The 19104-nt window shown below is 50.1% G+C and overlaps 1 protein-coding gene across 1 annotated transcript; it reads right to left on the bottom strand.

The window, feature by feature from the left end:
- Positions 1-2037: 2037 nt before the first annotated feature.
- Positions 2038-14956, bottom strand: CACNG6 (calcium voltage-gated channel auxiliary subunit gamma 6). The gene is made up of 4 exons (XM_066374186.1): positions 13500-14956; positions 9445-9519; positions 7178-7315; positions 2038-2750 (listed from the first exon to the last, which is right to left on the bottom strand). Exons 1-4 carry the CDS (start codon positions 13828-13830, stop codon positions 2512-2514), a joined length of 783 nt encoding a protein of 260 aa, XP_066230283.1. The 5' UTR covers positions 13831-14956; the 3' UTR covers positions 2038-2511.
- Positions 14957-19104: the final 4148 nt, after the last annotated feature.

Genomic DNA, 19104 nt, shown 5'->3' with positions numbered 1-19104 from the left:
GGGCCATTTGGTACCGGTCCACAGAGAAAGAATAACTTACATTATTTCCGTTTTATTTATATTTAAGTCTGAACGATGTTTTATTTTTTAAAAATGACCAGATTCCCTCTGTTACATCCGTCTAAGACTCACTCTTGACGCTTGTCTCGTAAGTTCAACAATTATATTTTAAAATACCACAGTTTTGGCCCCAGCCGGTTGGCTCAGTGGTAGAGCGTCAGCCTGGCATGCAGGAGTCCCGGGTTTGATTCCCGGCCAGGGCACACAGGAGAAGCACCCATCTGCTTCTCCACACCCCCTTCTCCTTCCTCTCTGTCTCTCTCTTCCCCTCCCGCAGCTGAGGTTCCGTTGGAGCAAAGTTGGCCCAGGCGTTGGGAGTGGCTCTATGGCCTCTGCCTCAGGTGCTAGAATGGCTCTGGTTGCAACAGAGGGACGACCCAGATGGGCAGAGCATCGCCCCCTGGTGGGCATGCCGGGTGGATCCCAGTCGGGCGCATGCAGGAGTCTGTCTGACTGCCTCCCCGTTTCCAACTTCAGAAAAATACAATAAATAAATAAATAAAAATAAAAATACCACAGTTTTTACTCTGGTCGCATAATTTTATTTTGTGCATTTATCCGTCCCACCCTAAAGGCCGGTCCGTGAAAATATTTTCTGACATTAAACCGGTCCGTGGCCCAAAAAAGTTTGGGGACCACTGGGTTAGAGCGTCCTACCATAAGCCAAGGTTGTGGGTTCAATCCCAGGTCAGGACACATACAAGGATCAAACAATGAATGTCTGAATAAGTGGAACAGCAAATCAATATTTCTCTCTCTCTCTCACCTTTCTCTCTGTCTAAAATCAATAAAAAATTAATTAATTTTAAAAAAACAATCCTCCTGCCTGGCCTGTGGTGGCACAGTGGATGAAGTGTGGACCTGGAATGCTGAGGTTGCTGGTTGGAAACCCTGAACTTGCCTGGTCAAGGCACATACAAGAAACAATGGCTCCTCTCCCGCGCCTTTCTCTCTATATATCCTCTCTCTAAAATCAATAAATAAAATCTTTAAAAAAACAACAAACAAACTCCTCCTGCCTGACCTGCTCCGCAACCCCAAAGCCAATGGCTCATTTCAGCAGCACCCATTTCCAGGTACTGAACTCTTAGTCCGCTCCGGCTGCCCTAACCAAATGCGACAGGCCGATGGCTTACAACAGAAATGTATTGCTCACCGTTCTGGAGGCTGGAAGTCCAAGGTCAAGGTGCCTCAGGGTTGGTTTCTTCTGAGGCCTGAGGAAGAATCCGTTCAGCCTCGTAGATTGTCTCTTCACCTCAGCTTCTGTCTGTATTTGTGTCTTATCCTAATTTCGTCTGGTTACACTGCATCAGGGCCCCACCCGTATGACTTCATTTTAATGTGGTTACCTCTGTAGAGACCCCTGCCTACACATAAGATTGCATTCAAGGCCCAAGGGTTGAGGACCCCGATGTATACTTTTAGAAGGGACTTGCCTGACCAGGTGGTGGCACAGTGGATAGAGCGTCAGACTGGGATGCCGAGGACCCAGGTTCGAGACCTCGAGGTCACCAGCTTAAACACGGGTTCATCTGGTTTGAGAAAAGCTCACAAGCTTGGACCCAAGGTTGCTGGCTCGAGCAAGGGGTTACTTGGTCTGCTGAAGGCCCACGGTCAAGGCACATATGAGAAAGCAATCAATGAACAACTAAGGTGTCGCAACATGCAACAAAAAACTAATGATTGATGCTTCTCATCTATCCGTTCCTGTCTGTCTGTCCCTGTCTATTCCTCTCTCTGACTCTCTCTCTGTCTCTGTAAAAAAAAAAAAAAAGAAAAAGAAAAAAATAGAAGGAACACATTCAACCCATAACAATGTTTGTGTTCTAAGTTCTAGAATGTTCCATCACTCTCTATGGGTTCACTGACATGTGGCCTCAGGGCTCATAAATAGAATGTACTGGGTTTCTGGGGAATAGAGGGGTCACTTTTCTTTACCCTAGAATGCACAATCACATCGCAAATGGACTCCAAATCAAAGCTGTTAAATTTCCAAACCTTTAATACCTAATCAGACCATGGTGAGGTCAAACCCTTTCTCCCCTCCCACTTCCCTATTTCCCCAGATTTGGGGTTAATCGGAAGAAGACTCTCCCACAAGTGAAGGCATCCAGGTGTGAGAAATGAATAGGTCCAACCCCCTCCCAACAGCCCCTGAACTCATGCCCCCATCCCTAGTTACCCCATCAGGTCCCCACTAACCTCCCCAGGGGACCCTCGTTTGCAAAAAGCCTCTCCCCACCCCACCCCTCAAGCAACCCAAATTCAGCCACCAAGGAGAACATATTTACAGAGGGACAAGATGAGGACACGAGAGACAGGTCTGTGCAAACAACATGGGCCCCAGAGCAAAGAGAACAGTTTCTCTAGGACATGGGGTGAAAGCTTTTGAGGGGAGAGTGGTAAAGAAGAAAGATTAAGAAAGACTTTAGAGAAAACACAATGGTGGCTCTAGGTGGCTCTATGTCCCTGCTTGGGACAGAGTGAGCCCCAGGGCCAGGGTGGCAGGGTGAGCAGGAGAAAACAGATGCCCCCCAGCAGCAGGACCAGGCTGGCCCCCACAGCGCAGCCCAGAGACCAGGCGTACTCATAGGCCAGGGCAGGGGCCGGGGGAGGCTCGGGGCTGACTCTCTGCATCAGGGCTCGCACGGAATGCCGGAACACCTCCAGGCTGACCAGGAGCAGCAGGCCTATACGGAGAGGAGAGACATGGTGCTCAGGCCCTTGGGGACCCCTTACTTGTGTCTCAATATCTTCTTCTCCAATGCACCCCATCACATGCTTCTCAAATAAGAAACCTGGGGGAACCCCCAAGCACCCTCTCATTCATTCACTCAACAACTAGTTACTAAACACCTATTAAAAGCAGATGCCATTTTGGAAGCTGGAGAGAAAGAGGAAACAATACTTGTTAAGAGACAGAAAGTAAAATAGTGAGTTCCTGGGGCTGGGGAGTGGGAATGTTGATGTTTAATGGAGATACAGTTTCAGCTGCGGAAGATTAAAAAGTTCTGGGGCTGGATGGTGGCGGTAACTGCACGACAGGGTGAACGTACTTAATGACACAGAACTGGACGCTAAAAAATGGTAAAAATGGCCCTGGCCAGGTGGCTCAATTGGTTAGAACATTGTCCCAATACACCAAGGTTGCAAGTTCGATCCCCAATCAGGGCACATACAAGAATCGACCAATGAATGCATAAATAGGTGAAACAACAAATTGATGTATCTCTCTCTAAAAATCAGTAATTTTTAATGGTAAATTTATGTTATGTGTATTTTGCTGCTTTCATAAAGAAAAAAAAAGCAAATCCCAGAATCCAGAATCATGAACATCAAATTAAGACCCCATCAAGGCTTTCGTAGAATGACTGTGGAATCTGAAAGAGTCAATTTGAAGAACCACTGAGTGGAATGGTGGTTGCCAAGGGCTGAGGCTGAGGACGATGGGGAACTGTTGGTCAAATTATTCAAAGTTTCAGTTACACAGGACGAGTAAGTGCTGGCGATCTAATGTGCACCATGGGGACCATAGATAATGATTCTGTTATCTACCTGAATTTGCTAAGAAAGTAGATCATGATATTCTCACCACAGTCAATTAAAAGGTAAACATGTGAGGTGATGGATGTATTTTTTAAAGCTGATTTTAGAGAGAGAGGAAGGCGGGGAGAGAGAGAGAGAAACATCAACTTGTCGTCCCACTTACGTTTGCATTCATTGGTTGATTCTTATATGCACCCTGCCTGGGGATCGAACCGGCAACCTTGGTGTATCAGGATGACACTTAACCAACTGAGCTATACCCGGCTAGGGCTGATGCATGTATTAACGAGCTTGGCTGTGGTGATCAATTCATGATGTACAGGCATATTGAAACATCACATTGTATCCCTTACATATACACCATTTCTCCTTGTCAGTCATACCCCTGTAAAGTAAAAAAATAATAATAATAATAATGGTGGATCACAAAATAAAAAGAAAGGCAATGAAGTCAAGTTGTAATACAAGTTAATGTTTTTTAAAAAAGAAAGAAAGAAAGAAAGAGAAAAGAGGAAAAAAATAAGGAGCAAGACAGACAAAAAACTCTGACCTCGTGGAGCTTATATTCTACTTGTAGGAGACAGGCAGTAAAGAAACAATGCCCACAGGACACAATGAGAAAGTCTAAAAACTAAAGCAGGTAGATGTGATAGGGACAGTGAGAGTGACCCAGTCCCCATTTCTGCCAACCATAGCCCTTCAGAAAAGAGGTCTGAATTTGCCAGACCTTCTGATTCTTCAAAAAGAGATAGAATGTATAAATGATTATGACCTGTATGGGAGTTCACCCAAGCTTTAACTACTGGCTCAGAGAAACCTTTCCACACTGTCTACCCAGCAAAGTGCACTATGGGCCATCGCAGGCCTGCCGCCGCTGGTTTGCTGCCTCCAAAGTAAACACATGAGTAGACAAGATAATTTCAGAGACTGATGCACACTGGGAAAGAGATAAAAACAGGGTGATGGGAAGAGGAGTGAAACCCAGGGGTGGAGCAAGGACTTTAAATAGTGTCATCAGAAAAAGCCATTTCAGCTGAGACCTGAGAGAAGGATGGAGAGAAGCCAGCCACGCCCCAAAATGAAGTGATGGCTATTCCAAGCAGAAGGAGTGGCTGGTGTGAAGGCCTGGGGGAGGATAGGGGATAGGGTGTTTGAGGAAAGGAAATAAGGTCAGTGTGACCAGAGCGAAGAGAATGGGAAGGAGGGGAGTGGTGGGCAATGGAAATGCAGAGGTGGGCAGGGATCAGATCACACAAGACCATCTATCTGATGGTCCTCATGGTCATGGATCCTAGCCGCCTCCACTCTCAGATACTGGAGGCTGGCTCCAACCTTAGTCCCTGACCCTCCTTCCTTTTTGCTCTTTGGTTCCTTCACAGTTTTTAATCAGGGTCCTGGAGAATGCAGCTGGCAGCCTGTGTATCATGGTTCAGTGGCCTCTCTTGGGCCCTTTATGGCCCCACACAGCTGAGCAGTAGGGTATTGGAGCTGGAAAGACACCTAGACAAGGAGAAGCCACTATTCAGTCTCCTTCACTTCTTTGCTAGTTCATGCATCTCTCATTCATTCAATAGCTCTTCATTGCCTGACCAGGAAATGGTGCAGTGGATAGAGCATCGGACTGGGACATAGAGGACCCAGATTCAAAACCCAGAGGTCACCAGCTTGAGTGCGGGCTCACCAGCTTGAGTGTGGGGTTGCCTGCTTGAGCGTGGGATCATAGACATGACCCCATTGTCTCTGGCTTGAGCCCAAAGGTCACTGGCTTAAGCCCAAAGTCACTGGCTTGAGCAAGGGGTCACTCTCTCTGCTGTAGCCCCCAGTCAAGACACATATAAGAAAGCAATCAATGAACAACTAAGGAGCCACAATGAAGAATTGATGCTTCTCATCTCTCTCCCTTCCTGTCTGTCTCTGTCTGTCCCTCTCTTTGTTTTTGTCACAAAGACAAACAAACAAAAAACAGCTCTTCATTGAGCTCTCATTATAAAATATATACATGAGATTGACACAGGCCCCATCTTTCTAGTGCTTCATCCCGGAAGGAGAGATGGACAATACTCAGGTAAATGTACTGCTGTGGACCAACTTGCGTTCTCCCCAAAGTTCATGTATTGAGGTTCAATGTCTTGAAATACGATTGTATTTGGAGATAGAGTCTTTAAATTAAATAAATTAAAAATGAGGTCACGGGGTGAGCTCTAATCCAACATGGCTGCTGCCCTTACAAGAAGAGATTAGGACACAGACACTCACAGAGCTGACGACCATGTGAGGACATCGGGACAAAAGGGCCTTCTAACTAGTCAAGGAGAGAGGCCTCAGGAGGAACCAGTCCTGCTGACACCTTGAACGTGGACTTGCAGCCTCCACAACTATGAGAAAATACATTTCTGTCGTTTAAGCCAGTGGTCTCCAACCTTTTTTGGGCCATGGACCGGTTTAATATCAGAAAATATTTTCACGAATCGGCCTTTAGGGTGGGATGGATAAATGTATCATGTGACCGAGACAAGCATCAAGAGTGAGTCTTAGACAGATGTAACAGAGGGAATCTGGTCATATTTTAAAAATAAAACATCAGGCCCTGGCCGGTTGGCTCAGTGGTAGAGCGTTGGCCTGGCGTGCAGAAGTCCCGGGTTCGATTCCCGGCCAGGGCACACAGGAGAAGCGCCCATCTGCTTCTCCACACCCCCCTCTCCTTCCTCTCTGTCTCTCTCTTCCCCTCCTGCAGCCAAGGCTCCATTGGAGCAAAGATGGCCCGGGCACTGGGGATGGCTCCTTGGCCTCTGCCCCAGGCGCTAGAGTGGCTCTGGTCGCAACAGAGTGATGCCCCGGAGGGGCAGAGCATCGCCCCCTGGTGGGCAGAGCGTCATCCCCTGGTGGGCGTGCCGGGTGGATCCTGGGCACATGCGGGAGTCTGTCTGACTGTCTCTCCTGCTTCCAGATTCAGAAAAATACAAAAAACAAAAAACAAAAACAAAACATCATTCAGACTTAAATATAAATAAAACAGAAATAATGTAAGTTCTTTATTCTTTCTCTGCGGGCCAGTACCAAATGGCCCACAGACCGATACCAGTCTGCGGCCCAGGGGTTGGGGACCACTGGTTTAAGCCATCCATTCTGTGGCGCTTTGTTATAGCAGCCCTAATAAGCAAATGCTTATATAGCTAATGACCTTTCTAGACACATTAGAAAATATTTGATCTAATGAGTACTACATTTCACAAGATGCAGCATCTCTTTTTTGGACCCTCAACTCCAAGAATGCAACAGTCCTTGCAAGTTCCAGATCGAAATCTAATACTAGTGTGTTTAGAGGCCCTCCAATATCCAGCCAACAAAAGGGCTTAGAACTCTCATGTTCGAGCCTACTCAGCTCTTGTGCCTCCCAGCATGCAACCATGTTTGGAGGCCTCGCAACCTCCTAGCATGCAACAGTGTTTGGGGAACCCAACTCCCAGCATGCAACAGTGTTTGGGGAACCCAACTCCCAGCATGCAACAGGGTTTGGGAATCCCAACTCCCAGCATGCAATGTCCTCAGTTCCCAGTCTCTCAACCCTCACCTGAGAGACCAAGGCAGACAGCTCCAACTCTGAGCAAGAACTCTGCGCCTTTGTTGAGCACCATGATGATGCAGAGGCACCCCAGGACCATGACTGCCAGGCCTAGCACCGCAATCACCGCCGCTGCCAGATTCACCTCTGCGAGGAGGGAGGGGGAAAAGTGGAAAACACAAGATGGAGGGGGTGGGGACAACTTCCCTATAGGGACTTACAACCAGGGTAGTGGGAAGTTCAGGACTAGGGAAGAATTTTCAAGTAGAAGATTATCCAGTCTAACAGTTAATTATTCTGTTGAAGGAACTAAGACTCAGACAGGATCAGCTCTTTGCCTAAGGTCGCAAAGAGGGGACAGAACCAGAACTAGGAGATGGGAACTACCAATGATTACATATGATCTGGTCACCATCAGTTTACATGTGAGGAAACTGAGGCAGTGGGTGTGTGGGTGACAATGGAAAAGGTACGTTACAGTCGAATGACCCAAGCCCAAATTCTTCCTGGCTACTTCCTAGCTGGAAGATTCTAGTAAAGTCACTGAACCTCTCTGAGCCTTAGTATTTTCCTCTAGAAAATCAGGATCAAAATTCCTCTTGGATCAGACCGTTGCAAGGACAGGTGTAAAGTGCCCAGTGCAGCACGAGCACTGTGATTACCACCTCAGAAGAGCAGCATAATTTGCCCAAACTCACTGAACATCAAGGCAGAAGAGAAAGGTGTAGAGAAGGTAAGGAGCCAGTGTTTACTGAGGACCTACTGTGTGCCAGACAGACACCACAGTGTATGTTTTACCTGCATCATTTGACTAAACCAGAAAGGATTTATGACAATGATCCCAATTCTCTTATGGGTGGGGATATTTTGGGACTGGGGTGATGGAGGGGCTATGGTTATTATAGGAAGGGTAAGTGCTAAATTGTCCAGGATGGTAGCCACTAGCCACATGTGGTCTTCTCATTTTAAATGGATTGAAATGAAAGACAATTTTGAACTCAGTTTCTCAGTCACACCTAACATACCCCAAGGACTTAGCAGCTATGTGAGGCCAGTGGCTCTTCCCTGCCGGTCAGCCCAGGCACAGACATTTTCATTTTCACAGAAGATTCTCTGGGAGAATGCTGCTTTCAAGTCAGAATTATTTGGGTTCGAATCCTGACTCTACCTCTCCACTTCCTCGGAAAAATAAATGTAACCATTTCTGAACCTCCATTTTCTCACCTGGAAGGTGAAGATCAGGGGTCTCCAAACTTTTTACACAGGGGGCCAGTTCACTGTCCCTCAGACCATTGGAGGGCCAGACTATAAAAAAAAAACTATGAACAAATCCCTATGCACACTGCACATATCTTTTTTTAAAGTAAAAAAACAAAACAGGAACAAATACAATATTTAAAATAAAGAATAAGTAAATTGAAATCAAGAAACTGACCAGTATTTCAATGGGAACTATGCTCCTCTCACTGACCACCAATGAAAGAGGTGCCCCTTCCGGAAGTGCAGTGGGGACTGGATTAAATGGCCTCAGGGGGCCGCCTGTGGCCCCGCTGGCTGTAGTTTGGGGACCCCTGGTAAAGATAAAGCCCCTGCCTGCACCTGACCAGGCGGTAGCGCAGTGGATAGAGCGTTGGACTGGGATGCGGAGGACAGAGACCTCGAGGTCGCCAGCTTGAGTACAGGCTCATCTGGCTTGGGCAAAAAGCTCACCAGCTTGGACCCAAGGTTGCTGGCTCCAGCAAGGAGTTACTCAGTCTGCTGAAGGCCCGCGGTCAAGGCACATATGAGAAAGCAATCAATGAACAACTAAGGTGTCCCAACGAAAAACTGATGATTGATGTTTCTCATCTCTCTCTCTCTCTGTTCCTGTCTGTCTGTCCCTCTCTCTGTTCCTGAAAAAAAAAAAAAAAAGCCCCTGCTTGTGGGTGGTGTGGCTAGGATGGAGAGCTTAGAAATGAAACATCTGGCACCGTGCTTAGCATTGATAGATGTGCATTTGGGAGAGGTGAATGTACCGCCCGCAGAGAGGGGCTAGGACTTGCCCAAAGTTGCACAGCATGTGGCAAAGCAGAGCAGGGCTATGAGTGTCAGGCACAGGGCTCTGGAGAACCATGACCCTACTGCCACCAACCCCCAAAGGAGGGACTTGCTGAGGACATAGGAGCTGAGCCTATTCCAGGCCAAAGAGAAGAGGAGAATGCTACCAAGTCATCCTCTATCACGGCCAGCATTTCCACACACACACACACACCCCACCGTGGGTGCAAAGTCCTCACCTTTCTTTGTGGTCCTCTGGAAGATGCGTGCATTCTCCCCCGTAGTGAAGAATTTAAAATAGGTGCAGTTAGCTTCTGTGGGAGCAGGAGAGAAAGAGAGAGAGAGAAAGGGAGATGTTGACATGGAAGTCCCTTAGCCTCCTTGATAGACAGAAGAGAAAAACAATGCTCATAAAAGCCACCTGCTGACACAGGGCTTATCCAGCAGCTGGGATTTCGGTGCAGAACTTTGAGGCCTAGATCTGTGGCTTTGAGTTGGCTATTGACCTCTCTGGGGCCTCTGTCTCTTCCTCTATTACACGAGATAATAGCCTCTTTCTTGACTCCATCATACAGATTTGTTGAGAGTCAAATGGGATTAGAAATGTATAATCAATTTATTCAACAAAGGACATCAAAATCCAGGCAACAGGCTAACAGAAGAAATCCTTATCTCAGAAAGGATTCCTATCTAGAACACACAAAGGACTCCTGCAGATGGGCAAGGAAAGAGAGATAACCCGCCTGGCCTGCGGTGGCACAGAGGATAAACTGTCGACCTGTAATGCTGAGGTCACCGGTTCAAGACCCTGGGCTTGCCCAGTCAAGGCATTACCGACAAGCAACAAGCAACCAATGAACAACTAAAGTGAAGCAACTATGAGTTGATACTTCCTGCTCCCCCCACCCCGTAAAATCAATAAATAAAATCATAAGAAGAGATTGAGAGAGAGAGGTAACCCAACTGAAAACAGGCAAAGGGTATGAATAGTCAGTCACAGAAGTGGAAGCCTGGATGACTCACAAATATGTGAAGCGACACTCCACCTCCCCAGGGATCACAGAAATGCAACTCAAGTCAGCAGGAAGATGCCACTTAAGAGCAATTATTAAAATATTAAAAGGATATTATCAAGTACTGGAAGGATAAGAGGGATCAGCTGGGAGTGTAAGCTGGTACAGGCATACTTTGTTTTATGACTCTTCAAATATACTGTGTTTTCATCAACATCGAGGTGAGACCCTTCACCAGCAGAAATCTTATGACTCACTGAAGGCTCAGATGATGATTAGCATTTTTCAGCAATAGAGTCTTTTTAAATTAAAGTTGGTACATTATTTTAGACATAACACTATTACACACTTCATGGATTACAGTATAGTATAGACATAACTTTTATGTGTATGGGAAACCAATAAATTTGTGTGACTGGCTTTATCGCAGTGGTCTGGAACTGAACCCATATCTTCAAGGTATGCCTGTGCCTGCATTTTTGGAAAATACTCTGATAGCCTTTAAGATATGCAAGATGTTTATACCCTATAATCAGCCATTTCACTTCTGCGGATACATACAGACAGAAGCCATGTGCAGGAACATATATGTTTACACCAACAGGGAGTTAGAAGACTAAGGGAAAGCAATCTGGAGAGGTTTGAGAGAAACAGCATTGAGGAAAAAAAGTTAAAAATAAAAAACATGAAAAATCGATAGCATGATGTAATGTATGTAAACTAAAACACCTACAGATATAAAATAGCATTGTATTTTTCAAGTCAAAAGACTTATCCAGGGATGTATATTCAAATCATTAAAGAGACGAGTCAGTAAGAAATGAAATGAAAGAACAACAATGTTAAATAGAGCACAGGAAGGATCCTGCAAAGGCTGGTAATGATTTTTTTACATAAACTGAACAATAGGATTTATTCATCTTCGTGTACTCGAGGGGCCAGGAAGTCTGGGGAAATGGGAAGGAACTTCTCAAATTGAAGGAGAATGTGGAGGTAATATAAATATTAGATGCTGATGTAGCACCCAGCTCTGTTCTAGGTACCTCGTGTGCATTAATGCGCTCATCTACATAGCAGCCCCATGAATAGTTGGTATTGCCCCATTGTACAGAAAAGAAAAATGATGGAGAAGTAGTAAACTGAGGTGGAACACTCAGCCCGTGGCTTGAGGGATGAAGGAGGGTATGAGATGTCCCGTCAGGAGCAGTGACAGTTTTCATGCTGCATGTAGCAGAGTGAAGAGACCCTACTGTAGCAACCAATGGAAAACGTGGTCTACATCCAAGGGGAAACAAAAGTCCCACCCAGCAGGCGTCGTGCATCATTCTGGAACAGTGTGAGGTGTATAGCATCCCATTTTGGCTACTAATAATCTAGGACATCTTGTCTCTGACCCCAAAGGAAATGGCACATTCCATTTAAAAAAAAGTATTTATGGGTCACCCTTGGAATGTCCTCTGATAGGCCGTGGGATGTGTGTGTATTTCTAAAATAATGAAGGAGGTGAGATGTCCTCCAAATGGCCATGAGTGTAGGATGATGGTAATAGCCTTGTAATGATTTTGAAGTTCTTTCTGACTAATCAGGGGTCATCCAGAGATGCGAGGGACCCTATGCTATGCAGTGTGGTAGGGTGGGACAGCTCCTCCAAGTGCAGCAAGGACCTTTGGTATATTTTGTGGACTACTGAGATGCAGTATGTCACAGTTACTAAAAACAGAGCCGACAAGGGTTTCAAACCCCATAAGACAAGCCTGGGTGGATTGACAGAACCCCTTATACCTCTCTTCATTTTTCTCTTCTGTAAAATGGGAGCAATAATAACTGCTCACAGGGTTGCTATGTGGATAATAACAATACACATGAAGTACCTAGAACGGAGCCAGAAGCTATATAAGCATCCAATATTTACATTACATTACTGGGGCATCTCGTTTTGCAAAAGTTTGGGAATTTTCCACTAGAGGATCTGAGGGCTGAGTGGTAGCCCGTCTGCCAGAGTGAAGTGTTTAATCTGAACGCTGAGTAAACGGGTAGTTCAGTCAGCAGGGATGCTTGACATCCCACTTCACTAGCAAGGGCTCCACTCATCCTACTTGGGACCCAATGAATGTACATACAATTCCTCATCTGGAGAAGTGAAGGAGGGGGGAAGCCCCACCTGGAGCCCAGAAGGATAGGCGAACTTTGAGGGGGTGTGGAAATGATAGGATAGCCTTCAGACAGTAAAGAGTGTTGGAGATCCCTGTGGGCGATTAGCACATGGCCCTGAGGGGTGTCAGATAGAGGTGGCATGAGATCTGGTTCCCAAACAGGACAGACTGTACCCCCGGGGTATAAGCAAAGGACACGGCATACCCTGTCAGGAAGAGTGACAAATAGGGGATGGCTCCCTGGCATAGTTAAGGGAAAAGAACCACTCTGTGGGAAAGGGAAGGCGTGGGCATGTCTGTAAGAGAAAATGAGAAGGACGAAGTGTGCAGTCCAGACTGGCATCTAGAGGTGAGAGGGACAGGAAGTGAAGAACATTTCCTGGGAAGTTGCAGAGGCACTGCCCTGGGGTGTTGGGAGGTGTGTGGTGAGAGCTCCATGTGATAGAATCAGTAGGTAATATCAGGCGAGGATCCTATTTGGGGCAGGGGGTCAAGGTGGTCTGTCTCCCAGGGCCTGCAGGATGGAAATCCAGGCTGTGTCAGGGACAGCAAGCTGGCACCGGGAACCCAGACTCTCTCTCTAGGGGCACAGGCTGAGTGTGGGCATGGACAGGGCACAGGCTGTCTCAGGGCTGTGGGTGTTGCTGGGGGCACAGGCTGTCTGAAGTCACAGGCTGGGTGGTGGGACCCAAGCCATGCTTGGAGAAACAGTTTCTCTAGGCTCTCTGTGGGAATACCGGCTGGTCTGGGGACACAGAAATGTCTGGGACCACAGGCTGTACTGGAGGTACAGCAGCTTTGGAGATCATAGGATAATCGGGCACAGGCGGGTCTAGGGGTCCAGGCTGGCCTGGGAAACAAGCTAGCCTGCGAGGACATGCTAGTCTGCAGGAACAGGCTGGCGTGGGGGTACAGGCTGGTCTTGGAGCACAGTTAGTTTAGGTACAGACCTTCCACAAGTTTGCTCCTGGGGCAAAGGCCATTGAGGAGCACGGGGCGATGCGGGTTCAGATGGTTTCCTGGAGTGCAAGTTCCCTCCCTGGGGCTCAGGCTTTCCCCAGGGCACAGCTCTCTACCACCCAGGGCCCCCCACTGTCCGGAGCCGGATCCCGGGGGGCGGGGCCTCACCTCCGGGCAGCTGGGCGGGGCCGCACGTCTCTCGGCCCGCGGGCACGTCCGCCTGCCACAGGCGCTTGGTGCACATCTTCCACAGCCCCAGGTGCGCGGCGTCGCAGACGGCGCTGCCGTTGGCCTTGAAGGTGTTGAGTTCCACCCAGAATTCAGTGCCCACGGCCAGCACGGCCAGCGTGGCGCCCACCGCGGTCAGGAGAAGCAGCCACTTGACCTTCCCCTCCTGCTCCGGCGACAGCCCGGGCTGGCGCTGCCCGCGACCCCGCCGGCCGGCCGCCACCCGCCTCCGGTCCTGCTCTTGCATTAAAAAGTTGGACCACATCATCATCCGCGCGCGCGGCCGGGGGCGCTCCGGTGCAGACCGGGCTGAGCTGGGGCTCGGGGGCGGAGCCGGGCTGGGGAGGCTCCCGGGGTCCTGAAGGGGGCGAAGGGCTATTTCCACTGGGCTATACAAAACGGAATCCCTGAGTCTCCCCGGAACCTCGAATGGGGCACCGAGACTGCCTTCTGCGTCTACAAAGAGGAAAGAACGAGAAGCCCCTCCCCCGGGGCTGGGAACCCTCTGACGTTCAGAAAAGGGTCCGGGTTGGCCACAGAAATTCAGCAAAGACGGTGGAACCCGGAGGTAAACCAGGTTCCCCTCCGGCCCAGAGCTAGAATCTGGGTGCCAAGAAGGGGCCTGAGGGCTCCAGAGGCAGGAGAAGTGGGTGCCGCCCGAGGCTCGGAGGGCCTGCTGCGGGTCCCCACTGGGCTCGAGGGTTGAGGGTACCTAGGAAAGGAAGCTGAGTTCCCTGTGTGTCACCTCCTGGCTTCTTCTGGACTCAGAGTCTGGGGAGGGAGGAGTTCGGTCTCTGGGGTTTAGGAGGGAGATCAGAACTCCTCCTGGGTCTCAGAGAGGCAGGAGGACCCCCAACGTTCACAGAAGGGAACAGTAGCTTCCTGGCTGGGGTTCAGGAAAGGGGGGCTGGGGACCTGCTGGAATTCAGAGGCAAGAGATCAGAGGTCTCTACTGGGGCTCAGAGCAGGGACACAGCGGTCTCCAGAGAAGGGGGCTGAGGGCGCCCCCAGGACGCAGAGGGGGGCCTGGGGTCCCCACTGGGGCTCAGGTAGCGGGGCTCTGCTCCGCACTGCGGCTCAGGGTATGGGAACAGCGACACCCCACCCCGCCGGGGTTCAAAAAACTGCTGGGACCCGGAAGGGACTCCGTATTCCCTCGGGATCACTGGGCTCCCCCTCCCCCGGGCTCCCAAGGCCTGCCCGGCCGGGACCGCGCCAGGCTCAGCTCCAGGCCGGGCGCCTCCCGCAGGCCTCCCACCCCCGGCTGCCGGGCAGGGACCCCTCTCGCCCTCCTGCCTGGGCGCCGCGCCGGCCCCAGCTCCGCGACCCTCCGAAACGTGGGCTCCGCACCGCCGCCCGCCTGGCCTCCGGACTAGCACTGCGCTCGCGGCGGCCTCGCCCCCCGGCCGCCCACCCCCACCCTCCAGGCTATTTCGGGATCGACCCGTAAATAACACCAGCACCTGTCGCCGGGCGCCTGTTGCCATAGGGATCCCGGGTATTTTAAGGGGACAAGGGTCGGGGGAGGGGCTGGGGACCGGGTCCTGACCCGGCTGAAGCTTGAAGGGACATTTATTTCCTTAAGGGGCAAGCGCGGGAGCCGAGGGTCCGATCTCCCAGGTGAGGGGTGAGAGAGCAGAATAGGAAGCTTGGATATTTGGTCCCGGAACAAGCCCAGCTGGGACCTGGAACTGCTGCGTCCGAGGGAGGCGGGGCTGGGGCGGAGTCTCGGATCCCTGAAAGAGGAGAAGAAACCCGGGGACTTCAACTCCGAGTACTGGGTCAGAGGGGACTGGTGGCTCATTCTCCCGGGTCTGAGGGAGGAGGGGCTGGGAGTCCCGACTCCTGGATCTTGAAGGTGGAAGGACAGATTCCTGTGCTGGAGTCGTCCGCTCTTCGGGAGGTAGAAAGGTGAGGCCCAGAGAGAGGCTGGTCATTGAGACCATGGGAACCAAAGCGGCGGTCTTCATCAGTTTATTAGAAGGGGCGCCTCAGAGGACTTTACATGCAGTTCTGCTCCCTCAGGAGCAGGGACAGGACAGCCACGTGGAACAGCAGCAGGGCCTGGTCCTCACCACGTCACCCCCGCCCTGGGCCCTTGTGCCAGCGGCCCAGGTGGGATCCACCCTCACCAACACCTCTGCCCATAGTTGACTGCTCCAGCTCGCTGGTGCGTCCTGGCTTCCCTGCGCACCCTGCTCTGGCTGCCACAGTGTCGCTTCCGTGGGAGCACACACCGCCCTGGGATGTGATTGTGTGCGTCTGTGGGCTCTCCCTCCAGCCTGACGCATGGACTCACCTCCTGCTCCAGTGCTAAGCACCCCCCAGCGCGGGACCACACAGGAGGCCTTAGAAAATGTGCATTAGGTGATGTAAATGACTGAATGGGTGAATAATGAATGGGTGGATGAATTGAAATGATGATACATAGACATCCCATCCCAAACTGGATGTGCCCCATCAGAGCACATGTCCCTCTGCTATCCAACTGACTGCCCTGCCTGTCTCCAGACCTACGCAGCTCTGAGATGCAGGGCCTGGTGGTACCCAGAAGGCCTCAGGAAATTTCTGAAATGAATGAGTGAAACTTGTTTCTTCCTCCATCTCTGGGTCTTCCCAGGCCTTGACGATGTCCAGAGGGGAATCCAGGTGTGGAGCAGGGCAGGACAGCCCAGGGAACAGTCCACCTGCCCCCGGATACAGGTCTCCTCCAGGCCCTAGGCCTCCCCATTGTTCTCAATTTATCTGCTGTAACAGCTCACTCATTTAGTGGTGCATTTTCTCTCTCTCTCTGTGTGTGTGTGTGTGTGTGTGTCCACCATCACCTGTCTGCTAGGCTCACTGTCTCTCCTTTCACAGGAAGGGTATGAACTTTCCCATACCCAAAGGACCTCCTGGTCTCCTTTTCCTACACTCCTCCTGTTTATTTTTCTTCTTTTTTAATTTTAGAGAGAGAGGAAGGGAGAGAGAGAAACATCAATTTGCTGTTCCACTTATTTATGCATTCATTGGTTGATTCTTGTATGTGCCCTGCCTGGGGATCAAACCTGCAACCTTGGTGTATGGGGATAATGCTCTAACCCACTAAGCTACCCAGCCAGGCCTCCCTTTCTTTTTTTTTTTTCCACTGAAGCAGGGCTTCCGTCCCCACCATTGTATTGCAATGACCTCTTAGGGTCAAACCTAATGGCTGCTTTTGGGATTTTTTCTGTTCTCAGCAGCATGGTGGATTTCCTCCTGGTCTCCCCCCTTTGCTGCAACCCCTTCTGCCCCGTGCCCTACCCCCAGGCTCCGGCTGGGGTTGCTTCTTTGTCCACACTCACCTCCGAAGGTCACTTCACCCAGTCCTATGGCTTTAAAAGTCTCCTATATGCTGACTTTTCCAAAATTTGTATTTCCAGCCATGACCTCTTCCCCAATTCCAGTCTCACATTTCCCACTGGCGACCTGATACTCCAACTTAGGTTTCTCACAGGCATCTCCGAAGGAGGATGCTGGATTCCTCCACCCAAATCCAGTCTCCTTCCCTGGTAGCCCCCTGGGGCACACCCAATTAAGAGTTCCAGTCCTCCCTCCCCTCTTCCTTCTGTTTCTCACTCCCTCTCCTGCAGCATCCAGTTCATTACTATAGATTCTGCTTCCAAAATCCCATTTTTCTCCATCTTCACTGATTCCACGTGGATCCAGGCCACCATCCGCCTGCACCGGACAAAGCCAAACAGCCCCCTAGCTCCTTGTTGCCGTTTTCACTCCTAAATCGATTCTCAGCACAACTGTACAGTTCAGTTATTTTGTTTTTTAATGAAAATATAATCACGGTATGCCTGTGCTCATTCCATGGAGTCTAGAAATCCAAGTTTCATCCCCAGGGCTAAAAGGTGATGTGCACATCCCCACCACCACCACCACACACACACACACCCCAACCCCCTGTTCTGACTTCACCTTGGCCTGCCAGCCCTCCTTAACCTGCCGGCCACCTCGGCTCGTCCTGGCCAAGCTGGGACTCCGGGTTCTGTGCTGCCCCCAGTGGCCGGAATGCTCACCCTCTTTTCTTACACCAGTCTCTGTTCAAAGGTTACTTACTTCTGCAGAGAGGTCTTCTCTAGGGCCTGCCCGGTCATTGTCACCACATCCTGCTTGGTTTTTAAAGCAGGTCCCTGTCACTGAAATTCTCTTCTTTGCCTCTCCTGTGAGTTCCAGGAGAGCAGGATCCTGACCTTCAGCAATGCACATACCTTGGGCCTCTCCTGAATCTAGAGCGGGTTGATGCTCAGTGAATACTTCTTGAACACTGAAAACAAGCAAGCAAGCGAAAGAAATGGCTTGTCCCTCTGCAGTACACTCGCTTTGGAGTCTCCGCTTTCCTTTCTAGGCAGACCGCTGGACCTTTGTCCGTGGCTCCACCTCTGTCTGTGTTTCGTGTCTCTGAGCCATCTCATTTCTGATTTGTGCAGCTTCGTGTCTGTCTCTCCTGTCCCTTTTCCTCTCCTCCCTGGATCACCTTCCTTTTTCTCTAGGTCTCTGCCCCACCTTGTCCCTCAGGGTCCCCAAACCATGAGCACTGTCCTAGTTTGGTTCTCTAGTGTTCTCATCCTTCCTCCCCTCCTTCTCCTTCCCTCTGCCCATCCCCCACCTCTTTCTTTTTTAATTTCTATTTATTGGTTTTAGAGAGGATCATCATCAGTTTGTTGTTTCACTTATGCATTCATTGGTTGATTACTGAATGGGCCCTGTCTTGAACCTGCAACCTTGGTCTATTGCTCTAATCAAGTGAGCTAGCCGGCCAGGGCACCCCTCATTTCTTTCTCTTTGGTCTTTGGACCCTAGACTCCACTACTTCAACCAGTTGTCCCCTCCTTCACCAGAGCCCTCCGTCCCACCAAACTTGCTTCTAACCACACCCTTCTTCCTGTCCCCTTTCCATTGATCACCCTACACCAAGTTCTCCCGTCTTGTTAATGTGTATTCCTCTCCCCACATGTTCCAGTATCTCTGACACTGTTCCCACCACATTCCTCCCTGGTCGCCACCCTCCAGTCTCTTTCCCCCTTTCTAGTCCTTCCACAGGGTCCTTGGGGGGAGTCCCAACACTCAGCCCTGGCCTTGTCCCCCTGTCCCACCCTTTTCTGCTCCTCCTCACTGTCTGCCCTCCTATCAGACTAGGGGCCCCCTAGGGCAGGGCAGGGCCTGATTATCTCTGTATTCCCAGCATCTCAGAGCACTTGGCCTGGCACCTGGGAGACCTCAGGAAATACTTGTTGAGCCAAAGATGGTTAACCACTAAATGCTGTCCCTTCTTCATTCTCAGTGACCCATCCCAACTCCCCCACAGCCCTTGCTCAGCTCAACTGCCATCCCTGTCCCACAGAACCGACCACATGCCAGGGGCTTCTCTGAACACTCACATCTGATCCTGCCCTCTGCCTGCTCAAAGCTCTTCTGGATTTCTCTTGCTACCCTTAGAACCCCTCAACTTAGAACCCCAGTACTTTCGAATCTGCCATCTAGCTGCTTCTCTGGGCTTACCTCCTGCCCCACCTTG

The sequence above is a fragment of the Saccopteryx leptura genome, chromosome 3 (genome assembly GCF_036850995.1).
Source record: "Saccopteryx leptura isolate mSacLep1 chromosome 3, mSacLep1_pri_phased_curated, whole genome shotgun sequence".
Lineage (NCBI taxonomy): Eukaryota > Metazoa > Chordata > Mammalia > Chiroptera > Emballonuridae > Saccopteryx > Saccopteryx leptura.
The sequence above is the reverse complement of the archived record's forward strand: the minus strand, read 5'-3'. Positions and strand labels throughout refer to the sequence as shown.

Excerpts from the sequence above, each read along its gene's own strand:
- CACNG6 (XM_066374186.1), bottom strand. The coding sequence starts at position 13,830 with ATGATGATGTGGTCCAACTTTTTAATGCAAGAGCAGGACCGGAGGCGG. Across the intron at positions 7,316-9,444 it reads CCAGAGGACCACAAAGAAAG|AGGTGAATCTGGCAGCGGCG; the intron begins GTGAGGACTTTG and ends CCCTCCTCGCAG. Across the intron at positions 2,751-7,177 it reads TGTCTGCCTTGGTCTCTCAG|GCCTGCTGCTCCTGGTCAGC; the intron begins GTGAGGGTTGAG and ends CTCTCCGTATAG.